A 14890-nucleotide genomic window follows, 5' to 3' on the forward strand; every position below is an offset into this window, starting at 1 on the left:
TTTGACAAAGTACGAAACAAAATGAGTTAAACAGGTTTTTCTTCCAAACAAGATAGTAAGAAAAACATAAGGTAACAGGATTATTACTACAGTGTGTTATATCACTTGCATCCAGTTGAAACAGGAGTGGAAAACATTTCTGTATATAGTAGTACTCATTTTATATTTATTACAGGGTATGAAACGTAACAGTTTCTTGATACATGAAAATGCTGAGCTTTACCTTGAAGTGCGCAGACTGCGTCAGAAACTTGAGGGGGGGGGGGGGGGAAGAGCGCTAATGCGCTGCTTCCTGTACTCGGGTAGGTGCACCGGCCCCAGATCGAATCCGCCCGGCGGCTTAACGACGGAGGCCGGTGTGCCGGCCAGCTTGGATGAGGTTTTTAGGCGGTTTTCCACATCCCACTAGGTGAATACCGGGCTGGTCCTCACATGCTGCCTCAGTTACACGGCTCGCAGACATCTGAACACATTCACACTATTCCATGAATCACACTAGACACAGACAGTTGGGGTACACTAATTCCATCCCCTGGGAGGGGGGGTATGAGGTGGCGGCAGGAAGGGCATCCGGCCACCCCTTAAATTAACCTAGCCAAATCCGATTAACCATGCCGACCCTGCGTCATTGCGGGAAACAGGCACAAGCAAAAGAAAGAAAGAAAGCAGCTGTCTGAAGGGCTCACACAATGGCAAGGTATATACAATCCATAAATGTAAACAAACATCACTTTCAACACGAAGTTACGTTTTTTTAAACGGCACATGTAAGTTTTTTACGGACCTGGGAACTAGAGGTACTATTAGCAACGGCACACTTGTTTTCACTTTTCCAAGCGTCATACCTTCTGAAATGCGTAGACTTTAAAGGATAGCAATGGCACCACACTTTCTGGCGTAATGTGCAGAGCAATTGTCGTCTACAGTAGTGGTTCCCAACAGGTGGACCCCCAGGGGTCTGCAAGCTATGCCATAGGAGTCCGCAAGATGCTATTAGAATAAAAAATATATTAAATATATTTCGTATGATAACAGATTTTTTGTTTTGGCCATATCCTGCATGAGCAGTTTTAAGCTCAATGTATTTTCAATAATGAATACGTCAATGTTTTTTCTACGTACCAAAAATAGAAAACGTATAAAAAGACTCTTAATTTAGCTTTTTTAGGTGCTTGATACTGTAATATGACAAGGTACCAATCATGCTTGATGAGGGGGTCCTCGAGAAAATTTTGTTGGGAACCCCTGGTCTACAGCATGCTTCAGGACAGTACAGGCAACCCGCATTACGGCATCACACGATTATGGCGAAAACTGTGGCACCACTTACATTATTTAAAATCTACATATTCCAGACGGTATAAGTTTTTGAGCGGTGAAACCAATTCGGCTATCACTAACTGTACCTCTAGTTTTCACTTACTGGAAAAAAACATACAATGTGCTATTTAAAAATAAAACGTAACTTTGTGTTGAAAGTGGTTTGTTTACGTGTACTATTCATGCCCATTGTGTGAGTCCTGACGTAGGTGCATCACTGGCCACTTACAATTTTCACATTTTGTTTCATTTCGAAAATATATATGGTGGCGAAGCTATGTGGGACATACTGCGTATTCATTAATGCAAGACCGCTTCAGTTGCTGATATCTACTATTTTCAAGTCCACGATTGACCTCAACCTTCACATTCAGCCTGTCTTCAAGGGGATCTGAAACTACCAGTCTTAAGATATAATGGATCTAAAAATACTGTAAGTAATAGCTTGTAACAAAGGACGCTTACATACGTACACCATAAGTTAGAATATATATATTACACTGTGCTATTGTGAATCAACGTCTCGCTTTTCTCAGACGACGTCTGGAAGCCACAGATCAAGGCAGTACAATAGAAGCGGTATTTCTTGACTCCAGAAAAGCATTTGAATAAAAAGTACCACGCTTGCACTTGTTATCGAATGTAAGCTCTAATGGGGCATCAAACGACATTTGTGACTGGACTGAGGATTTCTTGGTGGAGAGGACGCAGCATCCTACTCGTCTTTTGGATGAAAGGACATCGACAGATGTAGTAGTAACTTCAGGTGAGCCCTAGAAAAGTGTTTTCGGGCCTTTGCCAATCACGTTGCATACACTCTAAGAAAAAAGAAGAAAAAAAGCGAAGAAATTATCGTAACGGTATGGAAATCGGTAGATGTGATGTGCAGACAAACCAATGATTGCAATTTCAGAAAAATTGGATGATATATTCTAGTGAAGAAGCTACACCAATTGAGCAAGTCAGTAACGCGTTACTCCACCTCCAGCCCTTATGCAAGCAGTTATCGTGCCGAATTCTGTCCAAGCGGCGTGTTAAATAGTCAAAATCTCGAGATGACTGGTGCGCCCTGTCCATAATGCTTCAAACGTTCTCCGCTGGGGAGGTATCCGGCGTTCTGGTTGGCCAAGGCAGGGTTTGGGAAGCACAAGGACAACCAGCAGAAACTCTCGCGGTGTACGGGTGGGCATTATCTTGCTGAAATGTATGGCCAGGAGGGCTTGCCATGAAGGGTAACAAAACGAAACGTAGAATATCGTCGATGTACAGCTGCGCTGTAAGAATGCCGCGGTTGACAACCAAAGGCGTCCTGCTATGAAAAGAAATGGCAGCCCAGACCATCACTCCTGGTTGGTGGGCTGTTTTGCAGGCGACAGTCAGGCTGGTGTCCCACGTCCCCAAACACGTCTTGGCAGGTCGTCGGGGCTCAGTTCGGAGTGGGACTCATCACTGGAGACTACTCCAGTCAATGAGATTCTAGGCCGAAGAGCCATCTCAGCACTGGGGTACCAGCCCAACAGCAACAGGAGTCATGGTCGTGGCTGCCATTTCTTCCCATAGCACGAGCCCTTACGTTATCATCCAATGCAGCCTTCAGCACAGCGACACGTCAACGATGTTCTACGCCCCGTTCTTTTTGCCCTTCAAGACAAGCCAGCCTGGGCTTACATTTCTCCAAGATGATGCCCACCCGCAGATGGCGAAAGTTTTTTCTTTTGCTTTTGTTTGTACTTGACAAACTCTAATTTGTACAGCCAGGTCGCCGGATCTCTCCCAATTTGGGAATGTTTGGAGCATTACGGGCAGGGTCCTCCAACAATCTCGTCAATTTGAGGATATAACGTGCCAATTGGACAGAATTTGGCATGATACCCCACAGGAGAATGGCCAGCAACTATATCAATGAATGCTAAGCCGATTAACTGCTTCCTTAACGGCCAGAGGTGGATCAATGTGTTATTGACTTGCTTTATTTGTGAAACTCTTTCTCTTGAATAAATCATACAATTTTTCTGTAATTGTAATCATTTGTTTGTCTGTACATGTACATGTATATGTACATCACATTTACAGATTTCCGTCTGGTTCGGATAATTCTGTCATGGTATGTCGATTTTTTTTGTCTTAGAGTGTAAATACGGGCTATTTTGTGTGTTTCGTTAACGTGTTTCTTCGATGTAGTTTGTCCGTTTTATTTTTCGCTCCTTACATAAACATGGGTCGGAAAAAACTTTGTTTCCATGTTACAGCTCATTTTCTACTACACTTCATGATGACGTCAATGATGGGAAACACTCGGAAACGGAACTTACCAGTATTACGTGAAACGTTTCCTTACATGATATTTTCGAAATGTCTTCTTCGTTACCGTATGAAACACTTTCCTAAGTGATGTGTTTTGAACGCCTTCCGTTAGCAGTGGTACCTGCAGTGAATCCCTGATGTGCTGATGTATCTCTGGAGAATGGGGTTATCAACAAATATATTCTTTCAAAATTTTGGCCGGCACTGTTTGCGGCTGTTTGTTATAGTCTTACGTTCTTCCACCCAGGTTAAACAGAGAAACTTACCACACCTTCTTAGAGTAAGCTGCACGTGTTCTGCTAGAACAAGTGCGTCTACGAGTGCGACAAAGGTCGTACTTCATGCGCCGTGGAGCTCATCCTCAGTTCATTGTTGATATTCGTAGGCTTCCAAATAACAGATTCTCTGATACGTAGAGCTGGAAGAATGCGATAGCCTCAACGCTCTTCGGACCTAAATCCACCAGACTTTTATTTGTGACGGTATTTGAAAGTTTTTGTGTACAGAACCACCGTACCAGAGGTACAGAATCTTCTTGTCCGCATTGTGAAAGGTTGTGAAACAATACACAATTCTCCAGTGATTCATCAGTGCATCAGGGATTCAATGCGACAGCGGGTTGATGCAAGTATCCCTTCTAACGGAGGGCATTCAAAACATGTCACTTAGGAAGGTGTCACGGAGAGGGTTTGTTGAACATTTTACGTCAGAAAGCGTTTCATGTAAAGCTGGTACGTTCAATTTCTGTATGTTCCCCATCATTTATGTCATCATGAAGGGAAGTAGAAAACGATCTTTAACATAGAAATAAAGCGTGTCCGGATCCGTGTCCGCATGATATATTTTCTTCCTCTATGTGGGGAGAATGTTTCCTGAAAGTTCGGTCATTGCTTTTTGATACACCCTGTATGTTTTGTTGTGGCTAAGCAAGTCAGACTAATAATCTTCTGAAACTTCAGCCACACTTCTTTGTTATATCATGTACATCTTGTTGTGGCTAAGCTTGCAAAGTTGGTAATCTCCCTGCATTTCTACAATCGAATGCGCAAATCACACATGTTGTCGGCCGAAGGTCACAGGGCACAAGAAAGTGTAATGGGTTGATAGCCCTTGACTCCCGTGTTTTTGATGGTAAAGCAAAGCTGCCGACATCAATATAGAATTTGTGGAATACAGAGAGAGCCAAACAGACTTATAGAGTGATATTCTTGCTTAGTTCGGCCTGTGTATGGTGTCTCAAGTGAAAATGGCATTGTTTAGAAGCTAATAAAGGCGGGACTATCAGGCACATTAAAGCCAGTTCGAATGCTTGTGTGCAACGGTCCAGTTACGTACGTTTCCTTATTCCCCACTAAAATTTTTATTTCAGATGTCATGAGAGGGTGATGGATTTTTTAACTGTTGCTGAATAATGGGAGAAGGATGACATGTGGGAAAACCATTTCTTTAATCATTTTCGAAACAAATTCTTTCACGTAATCTACAAGGACATTCTAGCCATCACCCAGCTTCGCGTTCCGGGCGGGTGAATGCGGCGGAGTCGTTTAACAGTGATCTAAGAGGCAACGGCGTCCACAACTGGACTCTGTCACGGAAAACAGTCTTTGCATTGTACTCGTTCTAGACTGACGTGTTTACAGTTACGCCAGGATAGGGGTACTGCAGTTATCTTTAATATATTTAAAGAGTTAGGCAGCTTAATACTTATAGGTGCATTGCCTGTCATGTGATTCAAAGAATATATTAGTAATTATAAATAAAATAGCCTTTGCCTCCAGGATGGTTTCATAACTTTTTCTATTACGTGATAGATTTCGGAACTTCCATTCTCATCTTCAGATGCATCTGTGCATTTAATAAAAATTTTGCCAAAAGTACGTTACATCAGTGCTTTTACAAGATGACAGTATTTTTCACTAAGTATATGTTACTAGTTGTCAAGTCTCCTGGACACAAAAGTAGGGTAAATTTCGTACGTATAAGTTGTAAGTCAGAATACACGTGGAACAACAATTACTCATAGTCCAGACGAAATAATAAGCGAATAATATTTTCGGCTATGGGACGTTGAGGCCATTACAAATTATTGGTAATCAGTTTACAGTTGGATTGCAACTTATTGTGGAAGTGTCTAACTAATCTCGACAAGGAACAATTATACTGATCATAACTGAACATTAATCTGAAACGATACTGAGGTAATTGTAATGAAAAACTATTTTATACTCCGTGGGATACATAGTCAAAGCATGAAATTAGGCGAATAATCGCCCCTATGATCGTCATACTATAAAACAGAAGTTGCTAAAATCGCTACAGTTATCTTCTTTGACCCATGGTATAGTAATGAAAATTTACAGAATGAAGTACTAATACGATCAGTAATTTCTACTTCACATGTTAACCATCGTAATGTAATGCTGGCAGCTAACATTTCGTTTACTAGGAAGGAATAGTCACAGCGGAAATATCATCTTTAAAAACTTGAAACTTTTTTAAATTGAAAATCAGTGCGATAAAACTGAGTGAACGTTATTCTGGAAGAGTAACTAGACAAAAATGCTATTCTGTGCCCCCTGGGCCACGTAGTCATATGCCTAAAACTAGTTTTTCATTATATCTTAGTATATTTTTGGATTAATATTCATTCTTGTTCAGTACAGAGGTTTTTGTCTACGCCATAAATGCCTATTGCTTGTGGAGAGTAGTTAGACACTCCTGGTATAACTGCTTTTAATTCAAAATTATTCGTTTAATATTTGGTTTGGGTATGTTTACCGTAAGTTCATCACTAAGAAAAGGACAATGTATATAAATAAACACTTAATCGATAAAATAAAACACGTAATAGTGCCCTAAGCTAAAATCAGTGACTTTCCGTGTTATTTTAAGATAAAATATGCAGTACCTTGAAAGTTAATTCATCACTACAATTATCTCATTACTGTCTTTTTCACTTTTATGACACGAATATCTGGAGGATGAAGGAATCTCTCTTAACAGCTTTTTGTTTCCTGAGTATTTATAAAATCTTAGGCAGTTCAAGTATTTGGGACCAGGGTGCTTTTACAAAGGAAGATACGTTCTGTGTTAGCATTATTACTACTGGTAAATTTTCAACAGTTCAGAATACCAAAGAACACTAGATGCCTTATTGAATATACACACCACAAATCAGTTGTTGACTGATTTTGTTTCCTTTGATAGTCCTTCAAAAATTTTATAAAATTACAAAACTGATCGAAGCACGATGCACCAGTAACAGTTACATTTGTCTGTTCATTGACATACGTGATACAGGTTTCAACATCCTCCCAAATAGGAATTCGTGAGATCGGTATCCACTTGAATGGCTTGAGCTCCTGAACTATACATAACTGTCATCCCTTTGCCAAAACTGACACATTCCTGTAAGTGATCTTCTTCCCTTTTATTTGTAAGAATTGCCTTTATTTTGATAAAACAGAAATAGATTCAGATAGAGAATTAGATTCTTTCTCCAAGTTCGGAATATTATTGTTGAAAACTGACATCACTGTGTGAACAAACAACAACCTAGCTTCCCTTAGTTTAAAAAAAGTAGAAGCTTGAGTAAGAAAAGTAAGATTTAAATGCTGGAAACATATCAATCAACCTTTCATTGCCGGGAAATTGACAAAACCATCTAGTTTTTGTATGGTATAACAAATGATAGTATCTAACGTCCGCAAAATCACTGTATGTACAGTATAAATGGAAAAGTAGGTGAATAATTTCAAAACATTTTAATCAATATCAGTGTTCAACCTGGAATCAAAAAACCATGTTGCCTACACGTACTTTCCTTCCTATTCTGAATTCAATAACTTTTTATGTGGCTGAATACATTGTTCCCAGCAGCCCTTCCGATTCCACTGTAATTAGTGCTAGTACTATCACGAGCAAGATGGACAATTTTCTTTACTGTACCAAGTGTTTGTAATGTATCCTTTATATATGCGGCTGTTGTGTCTCATTATTCATTAAGCCTGAATTTCATTTCATTCAGTTTCATGTCGAACCCATGTACTTTGCTTTTAAAGTGTTGTATTAGAATATGGAACACTTTCGTAGTGCCATGGTTGCTCCTATGTCTCTATTGAATGTGGTGGTAAAATAAATTTAACAGTATTTTCAGCTTTGGTGTGAGTACACGAAACTGCTTAGCAGTGATATAGTTTTTGTACAGCACTGTGTGTAATTTACTCGTGCAGCCCATTGACTTAAAGCTATAATAGTGACGAACTTGATGAAAAGCCAGATAATTTTCAGCTGGATTTACTAAACCATTCTCTTTGCTTTGATATGGAAGTTTGAAAGTTGAGCTTGCACTCTGCAAATTTATCTTGTGTTTAGAATTGCTTTCAAGTGCGTCTGTAGTCAATGAACTTCAAAATAACGCGAGGTTATTAAACTTTATAATTATAAATACCTATTTGGATTAATATGGTCCAATTTCATCCCTTATGATACTTACATGACTTACCTTTATTAGCAATTGATCTGCTTCTTCCAGCAGGATAAATCGAAGTCACCTCGTGTTCATTTCTTCCTCTTTTGAATGATTTGTGTTTCCCCATAAGCACATCATTAAACACTTTTTGGCATTCTGTATTTAAGTTTTTAATTTAATACAAAAGACACATCACTATATCAAATAAACAACAAAACCTCAACCTCTATCTTCAAGGTTAGCGGAAGCTATACCAAAGAACATAATATGGAAAACAGAACATACCGGTTGAATACAGGATAAACAACTTCCTAATAATGTCGCCTATGACACAAAAATAAACTTACAAAATCAAATATACATTATTTTCAAAATTAATACACTTGCATTTATTTACGATTAATTACAGCGATTAATTACAGAGTATGTATAGTAACCATAGGTTTGGGCTATGAGTAGTTGTAACTCCATATACATTCTGTGTCAACATTACTGTAAAGTGACCTTGTGTCCCAGAGGCTTGACGATTTTTCTGTTATGTTGTATTTGGGTTCATGTAAGGTAGTCTTTGGAAAATTTTTTCTACGTGCACAGGTGGATTTGAAGATGGAAGTCCCTCCCCTCTCCCAACCTCCCACCCCCCCCCCCCCACCCCAAAAAAATTTGTGAAAATTTCCTGCAGCCAGAGACTACTTAATTTTTAATTATTTATCATATACGGCTGCGTCCCCAATATGCACTCCGATGGAGAGTTAAAAAAAGTATATTATGTTCTAACTTAGTGAACAATGGTTTAAATTGCAGTTGTTTAAAAGAAAGACGACTTTTGCACGCTGCACACTAACTTTTATATGTAATATTTCAGGACACCTACCCTGTAAACGAGGCGAGGTGTGCCTGAGAGCACAGATAAAAAAAAAGAGTAAATTGCAGCGTCCAATAGGCATTTTTGTTTTAAATTACTGGAATTTATATACAGCTGTCGCGAAAATGTCCGCGACAAGAAATAATTGTTTAACCTTACGCAGTAAACCGTAATGAGAGAATTAACATCTCATTTTGACTAATTTAGCACAGTGTGCAGTTTCTTAATTACTGAGTGGAGCTGAGACAAGTATTATTCTTTGACTTATCGTAGACGTAGCGGCGGAACATTTCACAGCAGTGAGATGATTATTACACTGGTAAATTAATTTTACCACGAGATTTGTCATTATCGCCTTATTGCAGTGGTTCACTCGAGTGAAGTTATATGAACTTCAGCGCTCGAGATCTCAGGTCATTAACTAATTTTAAAATAAATTCAAGCGTTATTTCGAAGAAAGAGGGCCGCAACAAGTGAAGAAACGAATTTTCTCCGTCTGCATTTGAGCGGTAAGGGAAGAAGAAGATCACCGACACCCTTTGTTGAATTCGACACCTTTCTGCAGAGTCTCAGGAAGTACGGGCATATGACGTTAAAGGTGGACCGTATGTCAGAAGTTACGCTCGCCGGCTGCTTTGGTCCTATTGATGAGGAACAGGCCATGTGCCAGCACTGGGGTTTTGTCCCCTGCATTCCGCCTCTCATCGTTACTAGCAACGCAAACATTTTAATAAACACTGCGCAGACTCATCATATTCGCCTACACAGGGCGCATATCCATAAGACACAACAAACACACACTTCACGAAGGGAAATAGTCACTCTGTGTGTGTGTGTGTGTGTGTGTGTGTGTGTGTGTGTGTGTGTGTGATGAGGAGGGGTCGTGGGGTGGGGGTGGGGGGGGGGGGAGGAGGGGAGGAACATTGGGTTAGACATTAACTTGGTAAAATTTGGGAAAATCCTGCTCTTAAACTGGCAGTACTGATATGTTAGTAATGCTTAGTTATTGCGAAATAATGCAGTGCTACCGGATTCCCTGACTCTTAAAGACTCCTCACATCGGACTGAATACATCTGGTACGTACCTGAAGTCCCAGAAGCGAGAGTCGTGGATGGACATGTTGGAGTGGGCGCGAGAGTAAGTGTTGCCTCGGGAGTTCCCAATCCAGACGTCGTATCCCGCCTCATACAGCCGGTAAGCTGCGGAAGACACAACGCACGCATTAATCTACTCTTCCTTGTACTCTGGCATTCATAAAGGTCCAGAGACCTGTAACGAAAGGCAATTCTCTCTACGATGCGACCTTATTTCCTTACTGAAATCTCTGTTGATAATGACATTTACATAAAAATGTGCGTACTATTGACTACGGTCATGCAGGAAATAATGTGTGTGTGTGTGTGTGTGTGTGTGTGTGTGTGTGTGTGTGTGTGTGTGTGAGAGAGAGGGAGAGAGAGAAAGAGATAGAGAAATTTGGATGGGTCATTCTGCCAACAGTACTATAGCACTTCTAACATATCAGTACTTGCGATATGCATACTGTTCGTTTTAAGACGTTACAGGAAGGAAAAAAGGTTCCAACACATGGAACATAAGCGACGAAAGTGAAACAATACTTAAGGCATCTTAAAGCGAAAAGCGTCTTCTTTAGCCGCAGATGTCAATTAGGTACCGTATCCAGAAAACACACTGCATTTTACGAGTCACAAACGACAAACGGTAACTCTCAAGTCTAGTGGTCCGTACTAATTTCTAAAAATTGTGCCAAAACGTCTCATGGGTCAATATCTTCCCGATTTTGCTAAACAATACGAGACGTGTTTAAAAAATAATGGGAATATTCTAATTTCACGAATCGTGTTAGTTCGATTAGCGCGAATTATTCGTTGTTGCGTTGGCAAGCATGTCTGAAAAATATCTGCAGAGTGTTATCCATGTCGTATGTTTAGTCTCTTGTCAGCTGTCAAGAAAGTTATATTTGTTTGGTATTATTGCCGATTATTTATTTTGTATGAAAATGGATTACAGGTTTTGCAGTACATTTTGATAGCATAAAATGGTATAAGGGGAACAGAATTATGAGAAATTTTAAAAATCGCTCTTAGCAAGCCTGCTATGAGTACAACTCGGATTTAGAACTGTTTTAAGCAGTCTGAAGAAGATTGTGAAGGAGTTGAAGATGAGAAATTATCATGAAAGGTAGCCAAATCATATTCAAAGAAGTCACTGCTTCTGATGTAATATCCATTAGCTGATGCCATGAAATTGTTTCGGATTTATGGGTATGAAATGTGTGACAGCAAAATGTGTTCTAAAATTGTAGAATTTCTAGAAAAAGGAATGAAAGATGCTCAGAAGTATGTAGATGAAGTCAAGAACGGCGCAGAAGTGCTGAAACGTGTCGTAGCTGCCGGCCGCGGTGGTCTAGCGGTTCTAGGCGCTCAGCCAGGAACAGCGCGACTGCTGCGGTCGCAGGTTCGAATCCTGCCTCAGGCATGGATGTGTGTGCTGTCCTTAGGTTAGTTAGGTTTAAGTAGTTCTAACTTCTAGGGGACTTATGACCACAGATGTTGAGTCCCATAGTGCTCAGAGCCATTTGAACCATTTTTTTCGTCTCGTAACTGATTATGAAACATGGGTTTACGGATACGACATTGAAATTTAGGGTCAGTCATCTCAATGGATGCGTTCTGGATCGCCAAGACCGAAAAAAAATTGACAAATGAGGTCAAATGTGAGGGCTATGCATTCTTCGATTTTTTAAGGGCATAGTGCGCCATGAGTTCTTGTTACAATGTTAGACAATCGATAAGGAGAACTAATTACAAGTTCCGCTACAGGGTGACGCACGGGAGACGGACGGTTCTGAACTGCGTAGTATTGAGGGCGCAGTGGTGGGAGGTGGTCGTGGTGGGGATAGTTCTGAGCCACACAAGACGCCATTTCATTTACTCAGTCACTGTGGAGCAGTGGGACTTGCAACGGCGAGTGCTTGTCTATGACAGTTTCGTGAAAAGTGGTGAGTCTATTATTGCTACACAGCGATTTTTTCGTGCACGGTTTAATGTCGGTCGACATGGAGTTTTTCCGAGCCATAACACAATTCTCAGATGGCTGAAAAACTTCAGATCAACTGGAAACATACTGGATAAGAAGCATCCTAGCCCGAGACGCAGAGTAACGACACCAGAAAATGTTGAAAGGGTGAGGCAAGCGGCAGTCAGAAGCCCAGGACGGTCAGCTAGACGTCATGCTAGTGAGTTACGAATCAATCGAGAATCGGTTAGACGAATTTTGCATAAAGAATTAAAATTCCATCCCTACAAAATGGTCATTGTCCGACAACTTAAGGAAACTGATTTTGCTGTACGAGAAGACTTCGCTTACAGAATGCAAATGATTTTGGGATCGAATGAAAATGAAATTTTATTGATGAGCGATGAAGCTCATTTTCATTTAAATGGGACCGTGAATAAGCGAAACCTACATTACTGGGCTCCAGAGCATCCACACCTTATCCACCAGCGTCCTCTACACTCAGAAGAAGTAACAGTCTGGTTTGCTCTTGGCTCTGTTGGCATTATTGGACCTTATTTTTTTGAAGAGAACGGGGCCACAGTTACTGTTAAATCGATTCGTTACATTCGTATGCTTGAAACATTCTTGAAACCAGAACTAAGAAGACGACGAATCCCTATAAAACGCATTTGGTGGCAGCAGGATGGGGCAACATCGCACACTGCAAACACTTCAATGACAGTTCTTAGGCGCGTGTTTCCTGGCCGGAATATCTCACGTTTTGGCAATGTTCCCTGGCCTCCCACGTGTCCCGACTTGTCAGTATGTGACTTTTTTTACTTGGGAGTACCTTAAGAACTGTGTCTATAACCACAAACCACAAAATTTGGACGAGTTGAAGAATGCAATCATTCAAGAAATTGCTGCCATCCCTGCAGAGATTTTAGTCCGTGTGATGGAGGATTTTGAGAAGAGGCTTGAGTCCTGCATTCGAAATGATGGACATCACCTTGACGACATTATTTTTCACAAATAACTTTGTTATCTAAAATGGCAAATAATGAACTTTGATTTTGTATAAACAAACATGCATTAATTTTAAAGTTGGCTGAGTATTATTTCATTAAAAACCGCCCATCTCCCGATGTCACCCTGAATATGAATGAGGGATGTCTGGTCCCTCAGATACTACGCCTACTTATAACTGATTCACTAGATGGGCAGTGGGTCCACGTTCTTCAGTGCTGATGCAAAAGTACATCCGACCTCCTGCGGAAATCTCAGAGTAGTTAGCATGGAGGAAATGGTCTGAGGATAGACGGCGATCGCTGGGAGTGTAGGTCGGTCTTCAGGCGTGCCGGGATAGTCCTCGCAGTTGCGCTAGCTACCACTGTGTCCCAAATTGCACAGTGGTTAACGCACCTGCCTAGTAAGGAGGAGATCGCGGGTTCCAATACCGTCTCAGTGCACATTTCTCATTCGTCGCCTCTGATTCCGCGTAGTGTCCCGATGCAGCTGACATGAGTAACCGTTTCCTGTCTCCCCTCCAACTTCAGTTTACATAGATAAGTTCAACGCCGTTTTCGCGAAGCAGTCCGAATAAAATCCCCGGATTTTTGGCAAAACAATTCACGGCTTTTGCAGAAGAAAGTGAATCTGCTCATATTACATCGCTTATTCGTAAACTTTTGGCCAGAAAGAAAATAGTAATGACGTCCCAGCCTGCATATTCTTCAAACGTGACCCCTTGTAAAAAAAATGGTTCAAATGGCTCTGAGCACTATGGGACTTAACATCGGAGGTCATCAGTCCCCTAGAACTTAGAACTACTTAAACCTAAGTAACCTAAGGACATCACACACATCCATGCCCAAGACAGGATTCGAACCTGCGACCGTAGCGGTCACGTGGTTCCAAACTGAAGCGCTTAGAACCGCACGGCCACACCGGCCGGCGACCCCGTGTGACTTCTGTTCGTTCCTAGAAATAAAGAAAAGCTTGAAAGGTCGTCGTTGTACAAACGTAGATGAGATTAAAGTCACATCGCTGAGAGTTAAAAATTGTCCGTAGAATCGAGTTATAGAAGTGTTTCGGAGATTGGTAAAAGTGCTGACATGAAGGTATAATATGTAGTGGGGATTATTTTGAAGGGGTTATTATTAATGTGGACGTACAAATGAAATTATTTCCAAAAAACTATAATTTACCATTATTTTTGAACGTATTTCCTACATACCAAACGCACAGGCTGCAGGTGTAGACACGTTCAAGAATTAAATACGTGTCTCTCGGAGGGCAGTCTACTTATCATCTGACTAAGTGCAGCGAGCTATGAACAGTAAGAGTTATTACTGCATGCATTAAAATTGTTTACAAATAAACTCTACTACAGGAAAATTAACGGCTTGTGTCACAAAATAATCGAAGATATTACTACCCTTCGAGGTATTATTATCGAGTAAAGAAGCTGGAGTTCAATGGAGCACTGAATGATTGGTATCAAACAAGTCACCAGGAAAGAAGAGGGACTGAAAATAGAACAATGTTTTTAAGGAGATTAGTTCTGAGAAGAACTCAATAGACGAGATGAACGAAATAAGATAATGCTGAATGGACGCTGCAGGAGAAGACTGGTGTGACTATTGAAATATTTCGTCAGCAAAAGTGATCACCTAGTATGACATACTGATTTAGAATGGGAAAGACGTTTCTGAAAATGAAGATCGGTATTACAGCCTTTTGTTGCAGAGAAACGTCAACTGTAGCGAAACAGTGTAAATGGAAACTGCAACATTCGAATTGTGATACTGAAGAAGAACAAGGAGGAGTAGAATGGTTCAAATGGCTCTGAGCACTATGGGACTTAACATCTATGGTCATCAGTCCCCTAGAACTACTTAAACCTAAGTAC

The 14890-nt window shown here is 40.7% G+C and overlaps 1 protein-coding gene across 1 annotated transcript in view; it reads right to left on the bottom strand.

Annotated features, from left to right (window-relative positions):
- LOC124622086 (lipase 3-like) overlaps window positions 1-14890 on the bottom strand; it is a 175099-nt gene that overhangs the window by 77263 nt on the left and 82946 nt on the right. The window contains exon 3 of the mRNA XM_047147662.1: window positions 10046-10160. Coding sequence (XP_047003618.1) covers window positions 10046-10160 — 115 coding nt within the window. The remainder of the gene's footprint in view (window positions 1-10045; window positions 10161-14890) is intronic.

The sequence above is a fragment of the Schistocerca americana genome, chromosome 7, assembly GCF_021461395.2.
Source record: "Schistocerca americana isolate TAMUIC-IGC-003095 chromosome 7, iqSchAmer2.1, whole genome shotgun sequence".
Classification (NCBI taxonomy): Eukaryota; Metazoa; Arthropoda; class Insecta; order Orthoptera; family Acrididae; genus Schistocerca; species Schistocerca americana.